We start from the raw sequence: 23694 nt of genomic DNA, 5'->3' as shown, positions 1-23694 counted from the left end.
TTTTCACACTTTTGCTGAACATCTCATAATGTATACAGCTTTGACATCAATAAATTACATTTTACAAATATATAAAATAGATTAAATTCACAGTATTACGATTCAATAAATGCTGCCTTGGTAAGCAGAAGAGACTGACCCAAAACATTTAAATGGTACTAGTGTAGATAAGAATGCAAAAATTGTGCAATACTTCCCTCAAGTATGATATGAGTGGTTAAATAAAATTCAAGATCAAGACTAGGCAGAACACTATTACGTGCATGCATGTTGCAATCCGCGTTGTTTGATTGAGGCCAGGAAACGGTCACCTCTATTAGATGTTTTACGGTACACCTCTTTCTGGCTGACACTCGGAGCCAAGCTGTTTCTAGAGATATGACTGGATCAAAAGTGTTTATTGCAGGCAAATGGCAGAATCGCTGGGTATCTTAACACACCATATGCCCAAATTCAGGCTAATTTTATTTATTCAAGATATAAGGTTTATTATATGACTCATATCTGTGTTCTAGTACACTGGTGATCATTCAAAACATGCTAAAATGATCCCTCCTCAGTATCATCATACACTTGTTGTGGTTAATAATGTGATTATAGTTGTGGAGGAACTGTGCAAGCCTTTGAGTCATCAGCTGGGAATCAAGCCAAGCACTCAGAAGACTGCGATATATCGGCCTCACACAATAAATAAGGATGCAGACGTGCTTTTCCTGTAGCTTTCTGATGGTGGTAACCAAGAGGTTGTGGCTTTAACCCTTTGGAACCAGTACCGAAGTCCTAGAGGAATATTTTCTTGATATATTATGTTATGGAAAATGCCAGATTCTATGTAAACTTGAGTCTATCAGGATGGAGAAAAATATACAGGAGGAAAAAAAGCCATTTATCTTTCTATGTGCTATCAATCTGCAACCAGACAATCTTTTGATCAAAAATAAAATGTTAACAAATAAAAAGATCAGGCTTATGAGATATCTACTATTTTTGTGCATCTCAGAAAAAAAAAATCGGGTTCTGATCATTAATTAATATGAATAATAAATAATAATAATAACAATAAAATCAAAATGTAAGTTATATATATATATATATAATATTATATAATATATACCGGTAATAAAATATTTTTTTCATATTGTTATATTAATATATATATATAAATATAAAAAATATTTTTTTTAAAGACTCAAAAAACATTTTTACTGGTTACATTATTTAATTTGATATTATTGATATATATATATATATAAAAAAATTTTTAACTACATAAATATGTATTTTATGCAAAACTATTTTAGTAAAATTATATAATAGAATAAAATCAAATGTATTAAGCATATTCAATTTTTTTTTTTAAAAATGTACCTTTAAATTCGGGTTTTAAGTTAAAAGTGTCATTTCTTTTGAATCTTAAAGGCTTTCTGGGTACCATGGGCTGATCCTACAACATCATGGAAGAAGTGCAGTACTAACCGCCGTCTGAGCCCTGATTTAAATGGATTACCCACAATCCTTTGGTCTTGTATGGCATGTTGCCCGCAACAGGGTTTCACCTGCGGTCAAGAGGTTACTGGGGCTGAGGTTTAATACATCTTGGAATGCAACAGACATAATAGAGGATTTACGGAAACTTCGATGAAACTAGTCCACATGGTAAAACCCTTTATAAATTCTCTTAAAGGCTAACAAACAATAAACAAAGCCTATTTTGTACACCAGAATAATACCACAGTTAAATATACATAGAAAAATACTTTTTCGACAAGCAGCCATGCACAAAAAAAGCATAAAGATAATTGTTGGCATGCATGAGTAAAGTTCCCTGAGGTGTTCTTCAATACAGTATAATTTTAGCTATAATTACACCTGTCTTCTTTAACACATTAACCCACACAAATCTATTCTCAGAGTTATAAAAGCATTAAGTCTCTATATTCTCACTGTTTTTGCTGCACGAACATTTTTTATGGTAGTTGATACTGATTGATAAGGAACTTAGTAAAGCAAAAAAATGCCTACATCAAAGTTGTGCATTCATTATGTGTTTGTAAAAAGCACAATTATGTATGAAACTGCTGTTATTTAATGCACTATATATATATTTTTTTTTTTCTAATGTACAATTATACAGCAATTAGTTCCAATCGTGGAATATGATTGGCTGATTGGCGATGCAAGAGTGCTGATACTGGATATTGTTTCCACAGATTTTTCACTCAATTTGTCCGTGTTTGCTCGTTCCAGATTGTCAGTCTATGTATTAGTGGTAAGGATTTTCAATGATTCTTTCTGTAGTTACATCATTACGTCTGTAGGTGGCGACAAGCAACTGTCTTTCAGAGTGAGTCGTTTAATTCATTCATTCAACTGACTCGTTCAAAACTACCGATTCATTCAGGAATGATTCAAGTGCCTGTCATTGAATCATTCACTCCGCTTTGGCTTCTTTTGGAACTTTTCATTGGCGACTCAAAATGCAAAATGTCAGTTAATCATTAATCGAACACTGCTTCTTTTGGTCTGAATGTTAAATTGCTTGTTTGATATATCCTTACGTACATTATCACAGCTTTCTAGAATACTTGATTCTGATTGGTCAAACGCGAAACTGTATTGTATATTTGACTTGATAAACCGTAATCCTGCATATCTGTACAAGTTTCATATCTCTCGTATAACTGTGTGTGTCTTCAAACACAATATAACTTAAACTAAAATATTTAATGTACATTTATTTGCCTATTTGGTAAATAGCCATGTAAAAAGGATCATGTATATAGTCATTGATGAAGTTGTATTCTGCTTAGCAACAGGGTCTGAATTATTCTGTCTGGGTTTATTTTCGCTGACTGTGCATTACCCCTTACATAATTTCAAATTGCATACTGGGATGTATCATAAGAGTTTCTTTCTCAAGCTTTTCCGTCGCTGTCGCAAACCTGCACTACCTTTCAGTTTTTGCTTTAAAATCACAGATGGATGAGGTTAAAAATAGCTCAGTGTAATCTCACATGCTACTGTTATGCGGGCCACTTTCTGCCAGTGTCACGTCTGGTGTGCGTGTGTATGTGAAAAGGTGAAAGAGCTTTTTTGGATAAGGGACAGTGTCCTCATGCTGACCTCTAAATCCAGACACTGCTGTCGAATCTGTCCCTCTTCTAACAAGAAAACAGCCCTGGGCTCATCCCTGGACTCAAGAGGTTAGTCTGGGTTAAATCTGGATCATGTGTGGCTGGAGTTTTTTAAGGTAATCAGAAACCAGTTTTCCATCAGGCAGAGGGGGAAAAAATAAATCATAAGTGCACAGTTTCCTTTTTATGATATAAGGCATAATTGAAAAAGGTTACAGAGAGTAATATTACAGAATGTGCTGGCCCTTACATAACTCACTGCCACAATGCAAGGACGTGTTGTTCTGGATGGTTGCTAGGGCTTTGCTAGATTATTGCTAATTTACCAGGTAATACCAGGCTTTGCAGACCAACCACTTAATAAAAAGAGGTTGAAACAATGGAAGAATTGTTCTGAAATAATAAAAAAACTGCTCTATTGTTCCAGGAGCCAACGAACTCTGAAGCATGGCCTGCATTTGCTTTATCGATTGGACAAATGTTGTAAGTACATTTTAACTGTGATTGTACGTCAAACATGCACAGGTACTGTAAATAAAAAAATCTTCTAATAATGAGTCTCTGGTGGACTGCAAAAGAGTGAAATGTAGCTTTCTGAACTGTAATTACATTAAATACATTACATAAATGTATGTAAAACAGGACATTAAAAGTACTATATTCACACATAAACTATTTTTTTAAATAGTCAATATCTAGCAAGAGTGTAAAACAAACTACACTCGCTGAATAGATTTCATTGGAGAAGTTATGTAAGACTCAAAGGTCAATGTGTCTGTGTGCAAAGCTAGCAGGCCACTAACCCAACTCACATTTGATCAAATATTTACTAATCTCCTTTAACCACTCGTTAGGGAAATACTGAAACAGTACTGCAGAATTAATGTATTCAAATACTACAAAGAAACAAATAAAATGCATTTAGATTGTCATTGGTAAAGACTCCTCCTCTCCTTTCGTACCGCTGAGCCGAGTTTTAGGGTATTCTCGTCAGACAAAGCAAATTATAAGCATTGATTTAACACGTTATTGCAAAGATTTTATTTTAATCTAATGTCAAATTTCATGTTCAGTTGGTGTTTATCTTATTGGTATCTGGACTGTATATAACCCAGTGAACAAGAGATTAGGGTTGAACTTTCTGAAAGACCATCAATCTTGTGAAAACACAAGGAGACAACAAATCAAACATTGATTAGCCTAATCATACTGGGATTTTATGGTCATCATAAAGGATTAAATTAACAAAAACCTGTAGAAAATATACCAGATTTATATGCCAGGTATATATTGAAATTGAATAGAAAAATCAATTGATAAAATTAAAACTACATTTTAATTTTAATAATTTGTTCAAAAATAACTTTCCAATGTTATCATTTTGTTATTGATTGAATATTGTATTTTCAATGTATCTATGTTGCTATTAATTATTTTTGATTATCAATTTGTAGACTCCTTTATCAATTTACCAATAGTCATGATTGATTAATTCATTTGATTTATTAATGTATTTATTGTTTTACTGATTTCTTAAATATCTGTAGAACTATAGCCTATCTAAAAAAAGGTCAATGACTATGAAACCCTTCAAAGTAAATTTTTCCCTATTTCTTGGGAATTTTCTGTAGAAATCGGAGAACACATTCAACACATTCTAAGAAAAAGAGATAATTAAAACCGAAAGCTGAATTTAAAAGGTAAATAAATGCATCCGAGCCAACTGAGAGCATGTTGAGCCAAAAAACAAGAATCAATCATTATAATGACGTGAATCCCTTCCAACAGTCATTAATGGCATCTGCGGTTCTGAAAGAAGCATTAATATGTTCTTGCAAAACAGACCTTTAATATAGAAAATCTCTATAAAGAGACACTAATTACTACCCAGTGCATTACCTAACCAAAGCTGTGAAAAAGAGAAAACAAGCTGTTATAAACTGACGGTTTATTGGAGGTGAAAATCCTTTTGAATAGAAAGTTCAACTACCCCTCCAGGCATGAGATTTCCAGGTACCGGTATATGAGTTTATAGGAGGTCACAAGAGAATAATTTGCCCACACACTAGGAAATAATTAAGGTCATGAAAAGTACTTCTAAAAAACAAACAATAAACAATATTTGTTCACATTCGTATTAGAATAGGAGATAAATAAAGAAACTGTAAATGTGTTTCTAACATAACATTTCCTGCACTTTCCTGGAAGAACTCAGGAAATGAAAAACAATCCAAGTGTCAATTTCCTGCTGCAGCCACAAAAATCCAAACATCATGTCCTCAACATCCACTTGTGAAGGAAAACACTGACAATCCGCTTTCGTAAAGCAAAACTCTCTGTTCCTGTAAATATTTATTCTTAGTATTGATGTATGTTTGTCCTGTATGCATTATTCACGTCTTCGGAAGAATGAAAACCCCAAGACTTCAGAAAGAATTTCTGAAAATATACTGTCAAATAATTTCTCAGTGGTAGAAATAGTTATTGAGGGTTGCATGTCATAATAAAATTACTTCCTGATGATGTCTAATGGAAACTGATGTTTTGTAATTATGCTGTGCATTTTAGAAGTTATAAATCTGCAACTTCCTGAGTTGGATTTAGTATTGTTAAAGCTGATGAGAGACATTTGAATGGCTATCTTCAATACCATTAGTGGGGAATGTGAAATTGTGAGCTGTTCCTTTAATTAACACAGGTCGAGTGCGCTGCTTGTTCAGCTGACAGCTCCAGAGGGATCGAAGCTCATGGTGTGTGTTGACGACAGTATCTACTCTTGTGCACCTGTCTGACTGATCTTGACCCCACAACTTCATGTGTAACCCATTTTAATGCAAGACAATGAAACTTTCACTAAGGATTTAACATTTAATATACTGTGCTTTGATAAAAACCAGTCTGGCTTGACAAGCGGATACTCCGCAGAGAACGCCCTAGTTTTTATTCGTGGAGAGGAGGGGTGTCTGAGTCACACCAGCTGGGGTGCCTCAAGGCTCAGTGCTCGCTCCTCTTCTTTTCTCCATTTACACAACCTCACATGGCTTCTCCTACCATGGCTATGAAGATGATCTTTCATCTCTATCTTTCATTTAAACCTGATGACCACACGGTTTTAGCTTGTATATCTGCCTGCCTTTCAGTTGGATGAAGGAGCGTCATCTGAAGCTCAACCTTGCAAAGACAAAGCTCCTTGTAATCCCTGCAAACCCATCAGTTGACCACAACGTCATTGGGACAGCAAGGAACCTGGTGTTTGGCGACTAGCTGAGCTTTTCCACCCACATCTCAACAACGGCCCAGTCATGTAGGTTTGCACTCTACAACATCAGGAAAATCTGACCCTTCCTGGCACAGCTAGTTGACCAAGTGCTTGTAATTTCAAGACTGGACTACTGCAATGCTCTACTAGCGGGCCTTCCAACCAGCATGACTAAGCCTTTGCGGGTGATCCATAACGCGGCAGCACGTCTAGTCTTCCATCAGTCAAAGAGAACCCACCTCCTGATCTCACTCCACTGGCTCCCAGTTGTGGACAGAATCAAGTTTAAAGTTTTAACGGTGGCTTTCAGGACTACTACTGAAGCAGCTCCTCCCTATATCTACAAATGCATGCTCCCTCACTCTCGCCAGCTCAGGTCATTGAATGAGCGACGCCTTGTTGTTCCCTAACAATGAGGCAAAAAGTCACTCTCCAAAACTGTCACCCTCTCTGGAATGAGCCGCCAACCTCCACCCGAACTACTGAGGACATCACATCTTTCAAGAAGAAGCAGAAGACACAGCTCTTCCACAAGCACTTAACAACCCAGACTCTTAAACCAATGCACGCACACACAAATGATATAAAAAAACCTAAATAATCTACTCTGCATTTCTTGTCCTCTCTAGCTGGTTTCAAAATCTAGTTGTCTAATAAACCTGCCATTGTGTGCTACAACTTGGCTCTTTGATGAGTGCCTTGTTCCTGTTTTGTAAGTCGCTTTGGATAAAAGTGTCTACAAAATGCTTAAATGTAATGTTTTAATAGGGCTGTAAACGATTAATCGCGATTAATCGAATCCAAAATAAAAGTGTGTGTTTACATAATATCAGAATCAGAATCAGCTTTATTGGCCATGTTTGCAGAGACAAACTAGGAATTTGACTTGGTAACAACAACAAGGCTCTCAAATTACAACACTCATTGACTGCAGCAGTCAACAACATCTGCACATATATGTGTGCGTATTGTGTATAATTATTTTGTATATATAAATACACACACACACATGCATGTATATATTTAAGAAAAATGTGTTAATTATATATAAAATAGTTCAATTTATATATAATATAAATCATATAAAAATATATATGCAGTATATAAATGCAAATATTTCTCAAATATATATATATATATATATACACATGCATGTGTGTGTATTTATATATACAAAATAATTATACACAATACACACACATATATTATGTAAACACAAACTTTTATTTTGGGTTTGATTAATCACGATTAATCGTTTACAGCCCTATGTTTTAATTACAACTTAGAAAAATCCTTTCTTGTGTGGGGTCCAAATAGTACATCTGGATTTTTATTTTATTTTTTCGAGTGTGTGTGTGTGTGTGTGTGTGTGTGTGTGTGTGTGTGTGTGTGTGTGTGTGTGTGTGTGTGTGTGTGTGTGCGAGTGAGTGAGTGAGTATGTGTGCGAGTGAATGTGTGTGTGAGACAGCACGCGATGGCTGGTCGGAAAGCAACGTGTAGTCTGACATGTTTCTTGTGCACGACAAGATTTTAGGAGTCAAAATCGCGTAATCTGAAACAGTGACTGTCGTAACAGACAAAAAAATCGTATAATCGCTCTTTCAATCGCATAAATTATACATTCCATATCCATTATCACGCAACAAAAACACAGCTCCAATCGTGGCATCCAGTTGTTGATGTTGTTGAATGCTACGCTTGAATGACGTCGCTGTCGCCCGGCTTACATCACTTCAGAGTTCCTACCGGCAGAGTGAATGAAACCGGGAAAATGGCCCTCAGGGAAAATGTAGTTCTCGGGGGACTTCCCTGGTGGCTAGTTTTTATAACGGAGTTCCTATAACTTTCCATGAAGAACCTTTAACATGCATTGAACCATTCCATACCACAAAATAATCTTTATGAAGGAAAAAATTTCTTTAGATTTTAAAAATATTCTTCACACTAAGAAAAAAAAGGTTTCTATGGCATTGCTGCAAAAAAAAACATTTTAAAACCTGTATTTTTGAAAGTGTGCATTGAGTATACACTCCTCTATATCATATCATAATGGTATATGTCGCGTTTGTAATGCCATGAAAGATCTATCAATACTAATAGAGTCAGACACCCTAATGCTAAGTGTCCAGTCATGGCTGATAACTTCTCCAAGTAACGTAATGGGAAAGCATCACTCAAGCAGGAGGATAATGTGGTATCAGAACATCTGAGTGCTTCTGCATTAGTGTGCGATGAGTTTCTAACGTAGCTGAGCTCACACAATCCTCATGCTTCAAACTAGTCGAACTGGGTCTAAACTGTCTATCTGTGCAGGAATTTGATACTTCGATAATTGTGGATGACGGCAGATGTTCTTTAGATCACTGATATAAGAACTTCTTCATATCTTCAGGGTGGAAAATGTGCATGTCTGTGTGTGCAGACCACCTTATTCATGGTCGGTTGATCGTTTAATAATTAAACAAGTTGTATGTCATCATGCATGCCTTTCTCTTGACGATACAGAACAAAAATTTGTTTTTAATCTAGTGTGCTGAACTCTTTCCAAGAGAACCCGGAGGCTTTTTCTGGTTCTATTTTAGAAAGAGGAAATGTCTGCGTTTCTGTGTTTCAAAGGCAAAATTCCAGGCTTTAAAATAAGTACTGTAATAAGAGTTGATGCATCTGTGAAGAGAAACCCAGACTAGCATTTCCACCAAAATGCATACTTTTCGAAGTAGTCATTTACCTACAGTACAATGCTAAATGGAAGCATGGTTTAATAAAGCTGGCTGTTCACAGCACCACTTTACTCACCCACTTGCCAATGAATGGAAAAGCAGTATTAAGGGAGGGTCAAACTAATGCACTCGACTCAGCAATTTAAATGACCGGTATGAGAAAGTGTGTAAGCTTGTGATAACCTTCAGTGAGTCCGTTATCTCGTTATCTGCACTAAACTTTTAATGTCTGAAGAGACAAATTAAACTGAATTATTTTTGACACTCTAATGTTTGTGTTTGTTATTCTGGTAACACTTTATAGTAAGGTTTTACTAGTTAACATTAGTTAACATGAATCAATAATGCACCTCTACAGCATTTATTAATCTTTAGTTAATGTTAATTTCAACATTTACTAATACACACTACTATAATCAAAAGTTGTATTTGTTAACATTAGTTGATGCACTGTAGAGTAACGAACAAACAATGAACAGCTGTATTTTTATTAACTATAACGTTAACAAAGATTTAAAAATACAGTAACAAATGGATTGCTCATGGTTAGTTCATGTTAGTTACGGTAATAACTAATGTTAGTAAATGAAACCTTCTTGTAAAGTGTTAGGCTACCGTTATTTTATCGTTACTGTTTATTTTTAACCTACATTGAAGTCTTCGTGCCATATATAAATTAACTAAATATGAATTAGGATATATTTGTATTCATATATTTCATATATATATACAGTATATATATGCATTTTTGAGCAGCATCGTGAGCTACCTACTAGACGTGGTGGTAATGCACCGTTGGTTTAACCAACTTAACCCTCTGGTTCTGTCTGCGTGTCAGTCAAAAATGAATTAATTTTATTTATTATTATTTCAATGAAATGATGGTACTATATTTTAGTTTGCTAATATTTTTTTAAATTATATTTAAGCAGTAGTTATACTCCATTTATTCACTTTTTAAGCATCTAGACATGAAAATGAAATTTCGAACTTAAGCGGTTATAAATCTTGAATGCTTTGGAGAAAAGACTTAAGTTTGGTCTCTTTTAAAATACGACACCTGGCAGATTATTGCTGAAGTTTAAAAAGTTTTAAAAAAAAGTTAACTTGAAAAAAGTTTTGCATTTATTGTTATGAAAAATACAATTTTCATTTTGTATATGAAATATATATTTTCACAACAAACACATTTTACTCTAAAACTGTGAGAAAATCAAAGCCATAGAATAGACAAGATGTGCCCCAAATTTGAGGTAAATATCTTAACAAATGAGTTTTCAGTAAGATTGTTTTTGTGCGCAGTACTAACCGTTTCCAATAGATAAAATTTGTCTCCCATTCATTTCCAATTTAAAGCTACAATATGTAATTTTTTTCCCACTAGGGGTCCCTAACCTCTTACGATAACAAAGGCGTAGATTGATGACGCAGTGATAAGCAGAATCATGGAACTTGCTGCCATGCTGATGGATCTAATAATGTTTATGGATGAGTGAAAACATTCATGTTTTTTTAACATGACTGTGGTAAGAAGCATAGCACGATTGCTAATGAGAGACAGGTATCAGCGCCACACGCGAGTCCCGCGGAAATAAAGGAATAAGGACATGTAATTCCAACGAACTAACCGCAAGTGCTCAATTACTCCCACAGGTCAGTTTATTTTTACGAATTAAACTTGTGAGATAACGCAGCGCTGTTTCACTTATTCTAACGTTACACTTTCATACTAAACAGTAAGTAAATATTTTTATACAAAATTCTTACATATTGTACCTTTAACCATTTTGAATCATGTCCATGATTTTTTTCTTCTTCTTCAAACAACAAGTGCCAAAACCTTTACCAAGTTTTATACAATTACGATTAAGTAAAGTTTTTTAGGAAAAAAATAATTTTATTTATTTTTCCGTAAAATTGACCGAACCGAACCAGACGGTTCTCAGAAGAAGAAGAAGAAGAAGAAGAAGAAGAAGAAGAAGAAACCGAAAAAAAGAACAATAAGAACTACCTAGACCGCGTTTTGGGGATCATTGTGTGCTTCCAGTGCCAACCCAGACAGCATGGCATCAATGTGATGTTCAGCCTATTAGCGCCCTGTCTACTTAAGCATCATAGTGAGCTGCCTACCTTAGCAACATTTCTGGGCATCACGTTAAAAACCAGCACATTTATGATTTACGAATTGATTATTTAGGCAGTTGTGAAGGTTTTGAGACACGACCGGCGAGTGAGACGCGTGTCTGCAGCAGTACCTGCTCTTTTCTCTTCTGCCAGCGGCCACACGGACTCTCCTCCACGATCTCACTCTCATCCTCGCTCTCGTCTTCCTTCTCCTCCGATCCAGAGTTTCTCTCCGGGACCGACATGGTCATTATATGTCACAGAATGAATGACAGGCACACAAACGCAGCGCATGCAGCGTTGCGAAGGAAACAGCGTTGAAGTGACGCGCTGCTTTGTGGACGTCCACACGAGATGACTCGACGCTTACTAATACGCCTCCGTCTATTGACATTATTTTCTGTCAGGAACAACTGATGTCTGTGTCGATAGTTTCCTGCGTGCCGCGTTCATTTTAATATTCAATGAAATGCCAAAGAAATTACAAGCTGGTTTCCATATTCAAAATAAGAGTTAAATAAGAGTTAACAATAAGATGTCCTCTCCTTTTGCAGACAGTTTACCGCTTTAAAACACGACACGCGCACACACACACACCGAGCGCAACTGTTGGCTCACAGATTACCGTAATGACTGGAGACAACACGACCATATATAGCCTACACACATCAAAAAGAAAATACATATTATGTATAATAAATAATACATACATACTATTTTAGTATAGACAGTATATCAATCTACTATCTGTCAGTTGAGTCTCCCTCACATATAGTATGCTCAAAAATGGCTGCATTTCATATTTAATGTGAAAAGGCTAGATTTGTTAATAACAAACACAAATATTGGACAATTCTGCACACAAATTTGACTTTAGCTCATTTTAAATATTAATAATATGCATATACATGATATTGCCTTCAATAGCCTACTCATAAAAAAATGTACAAATATTTTTTTTTACAAACCTCATATATCTTATGCTTTCAAAGCTAGCTCGCTATTGATAGTCTCTCCGAAAATTGCCCTACCTTTAATCCTTCCTCTGCATCTTCAACATCTAACATCATTGTTTGTCTATTGAAAAATTTAAAGCATATCTTTGATGTCTGACTCCATTAACTTAATCAAAACATTGTGAAAACGCCTGTTTGAAGACGAAAAATAACAAGTATCTCAGGATAAGCAACTAAATCTGCTGAAGTCACCTTCACCTATATAACAGGCATATATAAACTCATGAATAATGTTTGGGTGCTGTCCAGGGTTCTGATCAACCGCTGAATGTTATTTCTGATTACTTTGGCAGTGTTTAATTCGATGTTATGTTACATTTCCTTATATAATCAATGGAAACCAAATTCCCTAAATGTGCACAAGATGCACTTACATAATCAGGCATCTAGAGCACAGAATAGTCACAGAATGACCCTAAAGAGAGACAAACCCTGCATGTTGCCAGAACACTTACAAAAGAGCAACAGTTCAGCCAAGGGCTAAGCAAATGCCTTGCTAAAAATTGCACTTCTTATTGTTACATTTCATAAATGATGATCTGGATTGTCAAAGTACTTTAGGGTCAAAGCAGTCCACTTTGCTGCACTTCCAAAGGATGAGGACTCAGGCTTGAATTGATCCGGTAAAACAGACGCCATTGTTACTGTTCGTATCACTGTGTATCAAGTGCTGAGGAAGATCCGGAGCTGAAATTCAGATATGTTAATGGTCGTTTTGTTTCCAAAAAGCACTGTAATCACAACAGAGTGGGCCATCTGACCAATCAGAACAGACTAAACCAATCACAACAGAGTGGGCCATCTGACCAATCAGAACAGACTAAACCAATCACAACAGAGTGGGCCATCTGACCAATCAGAACAGACTAAACCAATCACAACAGAGTGGGCCATCTGACCAATCAGAACAGACTAAACCAATCACAACAGAGTGGGCCATCTGACCAATCAATCACAACAGAGTGGGCCATCTGACCAATCAGAACAGACTAAACCAATCACAACAGAGTGGGCCATCTGACCAATCAATCACAACAGAGTGGGCCATCTGACCAATCAGAGCAGAGTAAACCAATCACAACAGAGTGGGCCATCTGACCAATCAATCACAACAGAGTGGGCCATCTGACCAATCAGAGCAGAGTAAACCAATCAGAGTGGGCCATCTGACCAATCAGAGCAGAGTAGACTCTCAGAAAGGAGGGGTTTAGAGAGACCAAACCATTTCATACACTACGAGGACAAAATGTGATGGTGCAATGTATATTATGAAAAAATTAAATAAGATTTTGACCTAGGATGCTTGTAAACCTATTGAAGCAGATCTCCAAAAAAAAAGAGGAACCTTTAAAATGGCATAGGAGCACTTTAAGAATTATGATGGTGTTTAATGAATAAAAGAAACTAAACAAATCGCATCATTCATGTGACAAGTGTACAATATCCACCGCACTAATTTTAGATGCACAGAAAAGTGAAGAATGTTGTCTATTTCTCATTACAATTAACAGTGCAAAGTTATGACCGATACCTATTACTGAATTTGTAAAAAATATTAACAGAAAGTGATATTAAAGCAGCACCAGGTAACTTTTCAACCTTAATAATATATTTCCAAGTCTCTTGTGATGGTACATCGACTTACACTAGGTTGAATGACACGTCTGCCATAGCCTGACGGGGTCTGTAGCGTTTTTAATCGTACTTTTAAACTTCGGGTTTCGGGTAGTAACCGGCGAACAAAGAGAACTACAAAATTCGACTGCTTTACGGCATATACGTCACTTCCACCACCACCCCCACTTCCTTAAAATCGGACGTGCGAGCCAAACTAGCGTTTGTTTGCCAAATGTTATAGTCATGGCCGAAGCAGCACAGAAAAGCAAGAAAGCAAAGGTTTTGTCGGAGGAAAGCAAAAAGAGGAAACGAGAAAGTGATCGTATTAAAGGCAGAACGAGGATCAACATTGGGCCAGCGTTTCCTCGCTGGCGTGAGCTGAAGGAGGAGGAGGGGTGCCCGATGCCACCCGTCCCGGTTTTCCAGGGATTATTCTCTTTTTTGAGCGACAGTCCCAGAAAATTCATATTCTTTCCCGGGACACGAATTGTCCCGTTTTTTTGTGAAAATGTACTTCTAAAGTAGAATTTCCTGGTTTCAAATTAAACCGTTTCCGTCTACTGTTACTGTGTTTTCTTCATAGTTGTGTACAGTACATCCGATCCTGTGTCCGTAAACGGGTAAAAAACATGGTAAAAACGGGTAAAACAGTGGATTGGCAAATGCCAGGCGTTTACTTTTATTTGATTGGAAGCTCAACTTATCGCCTAGCAACTGCCTGTGCTGTCGGTCGGTCGCGCGCGCGCATCAACACACATCCAAGATGATACAGTGTGAGTTTAGTTGCTAGATAGCTTTTTAAAATATGTCTATTTACATCTATTGTGTGAAATGGGGAGAGAGACGGACGAGGAGGATAACCACTGTCTATGAGGATAACACAACAAAGTCGGATGAGCCACCAGTGTCAAAGAAAATACTATTTACAACCTACAACTCAGACTCAGACCACAAATAATAATAATAATCTGTGTCCCGGTTTTTCACACTTCAAAGGTGGCAACCCTATGCTCGACCGATGCGGACTTTCAAATATCAAATGAAAGCCTATAAAGGGCGTGTACAAGTTTGGTAGGGGCTACATTCTTTCAAGTAAATATATAAGATGCACAAAATAATATTTTAGGATACCTAACATGTCTGTGATATTTGTTTATTTGTCTTGCCTCAAGCTATAATAAATCGATTTGTAAAATTTGCAGATTCATCTATGGTAGCTTGATATTATAATATTGACGATATATGGTTATTATATCTACCACTCAAACATTGAAGTATCATATAGATTCAGTAAAACGGTAACCAATAGACTAGGCTACTATAATGACGCTGGCTTGTAAACGTAAGCATCACGATCATTTTTCGTTTGAAAAAAAATAAAACCCATGAAATTATATTCATATGACATGCTGAAATATATGCCACTGTACCTGGATGAAGACATTTCACACGCGACGCAAGCAGAACACCTGCATGTGAACTCCTACAGTGTTCTGGGCTATCATGGTTGTCAACAAATGGACGTGCATGTATGACAGAGTTTACGACAGTAGTAGAGGACAATACTGTTTCCCAACTGTAGGGGGACCCCGAGAGCAAAAAAAAGAAAAGTAACCTAGTGCTGCTTTAAAGTGTGGCTATATGTTTAGTCCTCAACAAACAACATTAATGCCACTAGAGTGGAAGATCCATTTTCAGAAATGTCCACACAAAAACATTTTACTTTGAAATATGTTGCCTCCTACAAAAACAAAACAATAATAATTAGCCATGTATGACTCAAAAATATTTCTTTATTTGAAATAGAGCATAAAATACACCATTTTGAATTTTACCACAAATTAGGCTACCTTGTGGTCACTGTAAATATTACATGAATGAAAAAAATAAATCTACCCAAACACAGTCCAGTATAATCCTGTAATAAAATCATATTCAAAATGTATACTATTTAAGAATGTTTATGTTTTTTTATGATTAAATGAAACAAACAGCATGATTAATATTTTCCACTGACACAGAGAAGTGAAGAATGTTGTCTATTTCTCATTATGATAAACAGTGCAAAGTGTAGTGTGACTGATGCCGATTACTGAATTTGTAAAATGAATATCAAAAAGTGATATTAAAGATATGTGATATGTTTCCTCCTCTAAGACCCCTTCCTCGCTGCCAGGAGAGATGGAGATCCATTAGAGTAGCTCTCTTTTGTGCAGTGTTCAACTCTCGTATTCAACAATTCCTGAAACGAGAATAACAATTCATTTTCAATGATTTCAAGAGTTTGAATAGTGATTAAAAATAATATAAAATACACACATCATCACACAATTTTTTGTATGATTGTATTATAATACTGAAAGCACAGAACACGGATGAAATCAGGGCACAAAAATAAACAGTACATTTTTGTATTTTCCCTTTTTTTTAAATGATAGATAGTGAATCTGATTTTATTTTCAGTGAACAGAGGTGTGGGATGAGGGAGCTGATTTCCTGAAAATTGCATTACAATGTCATTTTAGTATCAGATAAAAATATATATTTTGAATTAGTTTATTTTTTTCACTTAAAGGTGCTGTATGTAATTACTAAATGAAAATGAGAAAAGTTGCTTTGGCAACTAGCAGGAATTAAATAAGTTTAAGTTTTTTTTTATATTTTATTTTTTTAAGAACTTTTTTTATGGTTTTGGTTAACTAAATAACCCTGCTTTGCCTAATACAGTTTCTTTGAAAATGAGATCCTTTTCAGTTTCTATTATTTGCTTTCATTGTAAACAAAACTTTCCTGAAATCATAAAAAACCAGCTCGTCTAATTTATTGTATATCAACAGATTTTGTTTGAGATAGAAAAGTTCACTGTGAAAAACAGCACAACATGATTGCAATCAAGCCCAACAGTTCACAGCCTGTTTGCAGTGTTGATTTTGTAATAAATGGCAGTATGTGGTGGTGACATGTTTGTGGGATGAATGACCTGTGTGAGCTGCGGTTTGTGAAGACAGTGCACGTAAGGTTTCGGTTCACTCTGGATCTCTCCACCGAAGGTCTTATAGCAGATCCCACAGTCAATCAGAGGCTACATCAGACAAATGATAAACATTATGATCAATCATATTCATGCTAACACATTTGAAGCTCAATTTAAGATGTTAAAATTAGAAACAACTTGAGTAGAAATAATTTCACATGTGCATTCCCAGCTAACAGGCTACATTCCCGCAACTTTCATTAACGTTTTGTAAAGGTTATGTACAAAATAAAACAATCTTTAAAAGGTATGCCATACTTTATGTTGTTCAAAAGTACCACAATTTAAATGATGAGTCAATACATCATGCTTTTTCCAAAACGTTTTTTTTTTTGGTCTTACTGATGATTCACTGGTAAGCCTGTTATATTTAAGTGTTCATTTTAGACCTGTCGGGATGGTTTTCGTGGGAAATCGCGTGCATACGTCACTCGCCGGTGTATGTCTCGTCATATCCGTAAATAGAGAAAAGGTGCTCCGGCTCATTTGACGCGTGTCTGATGGTTAGTGTCACTACGAGCGAGAAAGATTGACAAAGAGCACGATAAATCTGCAACCCTTCGGAGAACAACAACGTTTTAAACAAAACCCCGGACAGAAGAGAGTCTTGGCAAAACGAATCAAGAATCAAGCTACTTGGCTTTTCGGAAATGGGAACTGAGGGATTTCAAATGTTGTAAAAGCGACGCGAAGATGGGGGTTTTATTACTCAACTGGTGAGTAAAAGTATTTTATTCAAGAGATGCATTGCTTTAGAGGGGCGATAGTAGTCGAATATGTTTTCTTTCTTTTATTGCTAAATTTATTGCAATAAAAACAAAACAAAAAAAAACACTAAATTACAGAAAAATACAAATTGCCATGTGTAGGCTAGCTCACATAGTTAATCTATTCTATTTTAAAGGGTCATATTCATCCGCACAGTCACGCAGGGCCGAAGCACAACCAAAACAAAGATTTTTTTTTTTTTTTTTTTACCGCTAGTGCCAAAAGTTATATGTAGGCTACTGGTAAAGTTAAATAACATTTATAGATGATGATGTTGACAGAAAATGTTTTTCGAACAATCAATTTAGAAATGTTGAATGTTCTCAGAATGTCCTTATGATGTTATTGATATTTGCTGTTATCATAAGGACTATCATAAAACACCTGGACATTTTAAAGTTTTAGAAACATTGCAAATCACTGTTTACACAATGTTATTAGAACATAAACTTGTTAGCTGGGTTTTAGCTTGACATAATGAATTTTTTAAGGAGCAATAAACCAATATAATCACGTGAAGTGCATTTGAAGTTATGAAAAAAAACTTACTCTGTCATTTCTGAAAGCACATTTAGTTGGGCTTGCATTTGCAGTTCCTTTAGAGCATTTGGTGGCTTTGAGGTAGAAGTGATGGTAGATATAACTCACTCCAAACCCACCCTAGAATAAACCGGGTTATTGAATATCATAACTTCAGTGAACATTAAAATTTAGCATTTGTTTAAAAAAACAAAACAAAAAAAAAACACATCACAGTGCTGTTAATCCGTTGCTGTTTAAATGTTTCTGTGACTCAGACTTGAACATCTCCAATTACCTTAATAATGTAAAAATGTACAGAAATAGCTATTTGAATAGCTAAACAACTTTTATAAATAATACAACTAAAAATAAATGAAGGTAAGTTATAGAATGCTTCACATTGTAAAGTGTTACCTCTTAATGTTAGTGATATACTGAATAATGCAAAAAGTAAACCTTTATTTGAAGCTACTATGAGGCATTTAAAGGTATTTAAAATGCATTTGTAATACCTTAAAAATATAATTCACTTAATAGTCATTTGTATGTTCTTTTCAAGTGAAGATACTTACATCAATGTCAGATTTGTCCAAACTCTTGAAGAAAAGAAAAACGCTCCTGATTCCGTGGTGTGAGTTGATTTGTTCCACAGCCAGTTCAACACCTTTCCTGTAATTATCAGGAAGTTTGTTGAGATCCTCCTGCGCCTCCGCCGTGTCCAGAAAAACTCCAGCGCTGACCAGGACGAGGAGCAGAAACACAGCCATCTTTACACAATCCAGAAAATCCCTCAGACTGGCTTATCTTGAGGATACACAGAGTTATGAACCGGAAAAATTCCAAAGAATGTAAACACTGAGAGATGTGTTGAGTCTAATCCCAGTACACGAGGGAGCCAGAGACGAGCGGGGGAGATTGTGCAATGATGGGATGTTTTTGTGGGGTGAGTCCTCTTCCTTTCGGTCTTGGTGTGTGTTTTTGCTTTCACATACAGAGGGAATGAAGGTGAAATCATGCAGTCTGAGCGAGCGGACTGCCATCCAGTGGAGAACAGACACTGAAAACTAGGATTTTGGTTTAATTGGAGAGAATGCTATATGTAGGTCACCTTTTTTTTCTTTTTTTAAACAAACTGCTATCATGAGTTTCAGGCCAATTCTAATTTAAATACAAGTCAGTGAACTGTAAACAGAGCCGGATTTGATCCAGTTTAATGATGAACAAAACGGGAAACAATGGTCTTAACAGGAGAGATTTCACTTGATATGTTTGTTCATTATATTTATTTGTAATAATTCATTACATAGTTACAAAGAAATAAGAAATCCAGTGAATGTTCTTTAGCTTCAGGTCATTTGTAGGTGTATATTTTTATTATTTTGAAAAAGCAACAACCCCAAAACAAAAAAGGACAATAAGCAATCTAAATCTTTACATATTTTTTTATTATGAAAAAAGTTTAGAAAAGTCATTTTCAATGGTAATGCATTACAAGGTGTCATTAATACATTAGTTAACTATGAGCATATATAACATTCATTAACCTTTGTTAATACAAATATAATTTCGTGTTCATTGTTTGTTCATGTTAACAGATACAACTTGTAATATTGTCATATTAGTAAGTAGAAATTAGCCTAACTAAGATTAATAAAGTATTGTTTATCATTAGTTCATGTTAAAGGTACACTATGTAACTTTTTCCCCTCTAGCTGTTGAAAAACAAAACTGCATGCATTTTGTAGAAGAACATTGTTTTGGTTTTGCTTCGGCTCTGCGTGACGAATATGACCTTTTACAATGAACTCTGTTAGAGCTATATGGCAATTTATCTGTTCAATAAAATACTTTACTCACCATTTGAGTAATAAAAACGCAATCTTCGCGTCACTTTTACAACATTTCAAATCCATCAGTTCTCACCATCTCCAAAAAGCCAGGCCGATGTTGATTCTGGTTATTGGTTATTATTCACTTTATAGTTATGTGTATGTTCTTTACTTGTAAGCAATACATTTGAACATTATCTATGGTTGTACCTTTTAAAGACTATACAATATGATCATATCTTATAATGCAAGATGTATCCATTTATAGGTATGCAATTTAAAATGTGTTCGTGTATAACCGTGAAAAGCTAATGTTAAGAAAAGTTAGGGTCACAGTGATGGTTGCTTGTGATAATTAAAGTGGTAAAATGTTACATTTCTATCACTTCAGTTCTTGTGAAGTAAACATGCATGAAGAAACAAAACCGTTAAGATCATGACATCGTGTTCTTCAAACCCTGAACATCCGAGCGTCTCCAGCAGATCATTGATATTTGACGGCCAGCAGCGTGGGGGATCCGCTACTGTAACCCATCTTATTACAGTGATCCATTCTCTCTGTCTGCATGTCCTTGGGGTCAAAACAATTAAATAGGGTTAGTTCATGATGAACAGATCATGCAAAGATCATTTCATTATCTGCTCTGGGATACTTGTATTTAGAAAAGCAAAGTTACAATCTTACTGTTGAATATGCAACACCTGAAATCTCTTTATATGAAATATCATGGCCAATAACTCTTAGAAAAAAAGGTTTGATGGGGTTTGTTAAAGAATTTTATGTTTTTTGCCTCAATTTTAATGCCAAAAAGGTTCTCTATAAGGAGAAATGCCTTAAATGATTGCATAATACTGTCATGTTTAACGAGTTACTTAATTTTTTTTTCTAGTGATAAATTGTTTACGAGATGTTTAATTCATACAATTTAATTAAAATTAAAAATGAATTGAAACTAAATCCATAAAATGATCCCACGATAGGAACCCCTGCACTCTTAAATATAAAGGTTTCAAATGGTTCCAAACCAAGCAATTCCATGGAAGAACCTTTTTTTTTTTTTTGGTTCCCTAGAGAACATTTCAGTCAAAAGTTCTTAAAAGAACCATTTTTCTCAGTGTGAAGAACATTTTAATAACCTAAAGAACCTTTTTGTGGAATAGAAAGATTACAAAATGTTCTTCATGGAATCAATGCCAATAAAGAACCTTTATTTTGAAGAGTGTAAAACCCAGGTAATATATATATATATATGAAAGGCCTGACAGAATTGTTGAATCTTTTCTTCTAAGAGTGAGTATGTGCAATATTAATATCAGTGGTCAGGTCTATATTGCTTGAGCAGATGATGTACAGAGAATATGAAGCATAGAGGCCAATTCTGCACAGACAAACACGTTTGTTGGGTTTTGTCGGATCAGTGTGTTACCCCTGTCGGCGTTAGTCGGGGTTTGTTTGCACCTGACTGAGCATGTTCAATCTGTGTGTGTGTCTGTTGGGGCAGTGTGAACATGACAGTTGTTTTTCATCAAATTCTAAAACCAAACGGCCAACTTGTTTGTTGGCGTTTGCCTGTGCGGTGAGAATTGGCCTTGTGACACACCTCGGTGAGAGCAGGTTTATGCACACAGTTCACATATGGTTTGGGTTCTGCCTCAATCTCTCCAGCGTAGGTCTTGTAGCAGATGGCACAGTCAATCAGTGGCTGTAAGGATTAATAAACACAAGTTTAATTGTATTCCACATTGAGAAATGATTTCCATCATAAGGTACAATAACATGCTCTTATTGAATTGCGTGTATGTTATGATATAACTGCAGCTGTTCGTGCAATGTTAAAGCCCTCAAGCTCTGTTCACGAATTATACAGGTATGTGCCGAGGTCGAGCAAATAAGTTTCCGTTATTTTACACGATGTAAACCTCACTTACCCGATCATTCCTGAACGCACACGTGGTTGTATCGGCGTTCTCAGTTCCTCTTTGGCATGTTGTGGCTTTCAGATAAAAGTTATGGTAGATGTAGGTGACATCAAACCCTGCCTACAAAGATGATATTCATTCAGTTAGCAGAACATACATCAGGGTTATTATTGTTAACTAAAACTAAAACCATGTAATAATAATAAATAAATAAAACACTTCCATTACTTGAAATAAATATCAACTGAAATAAAATATAAAAACTTACATTTCTTTTATTTCAGCTATTGCCAAAGGCAACATGTCTCTTTTTGTTTAGTTCAAGTACTAAAATAACTAAAACTAAAATTAAGAACTATAGCAATATATAAAAAAATATATATAAAAAAACACACCACAAAATTACCAAAACCTTGTGAACAGAAATATAGTAATACAATTAGTATTTTTAGAAAACGCTCATGTAAACTTTAATATCAATCTGATAAATTGGGGTGTTTTTGGCATTCACCCCACAAGTCCATTTCCCAGCAGCCAGCAACACTATCATGTTATGATTGTACATTCAAACTATATATTAGGCATTTCCCACTTTGTGCTCTTCTGGAAGCACATTACTTTTTTAGCAATTAATTTTTAGCTTCGACTTTTTTACCTAAAAAAACAATTAGTATGACGTGACGTCATGCCGAGTTACATCTTGGAAAAGGCAGTCAGAGAAAGAAACAGAGATAAAGTCTTTACCTCAATTTGCGACTTCTGAATGGTTTTGAAGAAGAGAAAATGCTGCTGGACGCCTTCGTGAGCATTGACATTTTGCAAAGCGAGCTCCACACCTTTCTTGTAGGAGTCTGGGATTTTGCTGAAGGAGCTTTGCGCCTCAGCGGAGGTCAAGAAGACAAACAGGAGAGCTAACGGCATTAGAGACATCTTCAACCAGTCTGAGCAACACCCCCTGCTGCTCTCACTGAAAAACAGAAGTTCCAGGAAGTCTGCCTTGTTTTTGTGCCGTTGTTGGGAAACACGGTGTAAAATGGCTGTTAGTGAGGTAAATCACATGGCCTGTTGTGTTCAGTGGCTTTAATTTGCCAACGAGGTTTAGTTTCTGGTATAAAACGACGAATAATAATAAAAACAAACATGCATTTAAGCAAACTTAAAGTCTGCGTTATTTACTGTGTTATAAATTAAAATTACTTGGAAATATTATAATTTTTTTCGCATGTTCAAAACCGAAATGAAAGGGTCTGAATTCACACTGAAAAGTGCTGCTTTATCAGATTTACTGTTTATTCTGATTTAAAGTCGCTATAAAACTTATATAAAGTCACCATTATTTTTATGGAATATTGCAGTATTTATTGTAAAATATGTCACTCACCTGTGATCGGCAAACCACAGCCATCCAATCAATTCTCGATGGATAAAAGCAAGTCTCGCCCTACATTTTTTCTTGTTTGAGAAGGCGTTTCACGGGGACATATGGAAGCTTGTTTCCGCCATGGAATAAAACAATTTAAAAGATAATTGCGACTTTATATCTCACAATTCGGACCTTTTTTCTCATAATTGCGAGTTAAAAAGTCAGAATTGTGAGATATGAACTCGTAATTCTGAGAAAAAATACAAAACAGTACAACAATGCTGCGATTGAAACACGTAGGTCGTGAAACACTAATGATGTTTAGTGCATTAAAAAACAGACACAATATGTACTATGACGTTCTAATCGTAAATAATCACAGAAATAC

The 23694-nt window shown here is 35.6% G+C and overlaps 3 protein-coding genes across 4 annotated transcripts in view; all 3 read right to left on the bottom strand.

Annotated features, from left to right (window-relative positions):
• nrbp2b (nuclear receptor binding protein 2b) overlaps positions 1–11865 on the bottom strand; it is a 21276-nt gene extending 9411 nt beyond the window's left edge. The window contains exon 1 of one of the 2 annotated variants that reach the window (XM_079601140.1): positions 11335–11865. Coding sequence is in view for 1 of the 2 variants with exons in the window: in XM_079601139.1 (XP_079457265.1) it covers positions 11392–11427 (36 nt within the window). In the remaining variant the exon portion in view is untranslated. The remainder of the gene's footprint in view (positions 1–11334) is intronic. The other variant, XM_079601139.1, reaches the window with a different exon arrangement.
• A 3780-nt stretch (positions 11866–15645) lies between these two features.
• Positions 15646–19195, bottom strand: LOC306992362 (uncharacterized protein). The gene is made up of 4 exons (XM_079601136.1): positions 18767–19195; positions 18222–18332; positions 16851–16952; positions 15646–16112 (listed from the first exon to the last, which is right to left on the bottom strand). Exons 1-4 carry the CDS (start codon positions 18959–18961, stop codon positions 16023–16025), a joined length of 498 nt encoding a protein of 165 aa, XP_079457262.1. The 5' UTR covers positions 18962–19195; the 3' UTR covers positions 15646–16022.
• Positions 19196–19388: 193 nt separating this feature from the next.
• On the bottom strand, positions 19389–22972 carry LOC306992364 (uncharacterized protein). Its single transcript, XM_079601137.1, has 4 exons — positions 22688–22972; positions 21953–22063; positions 21625–21726; positions 19389–20594 (listed from the first exon to the last, which is right to left on the bottom strand). Exons 1-4 carry the CDS (start codon positions 22871–22873, stop codon positions 20508–20510), a joined length of 486 nt encoding a protein of 161 aa, XP_079457263.1. The 5' UTR covers positions 22874–22972; the 3' UTR covers positions 19389–20507.
• Positions 22973–23694: the final 722 nt, after the last annotated feature.

The sequence above is a fragment of the Phoxinus phoxinus genome (assembly GCF_949152265.1).
Source record: "Phoxinus phoxinus genome assembly, chromosome: 24".
Taxonomy (NCBI): domain Eukaryota; kingdom Metazoa; phylum Chordata; class Actinopteri; order Cypriniformes; family Leuciscidae; genus Phoxinus; species Phoxinus phoxinus.
Note: the sequence above shows the minus strand (reverse complement) of the source record. Positions and strands in the feature narration are given on the sequence as shown.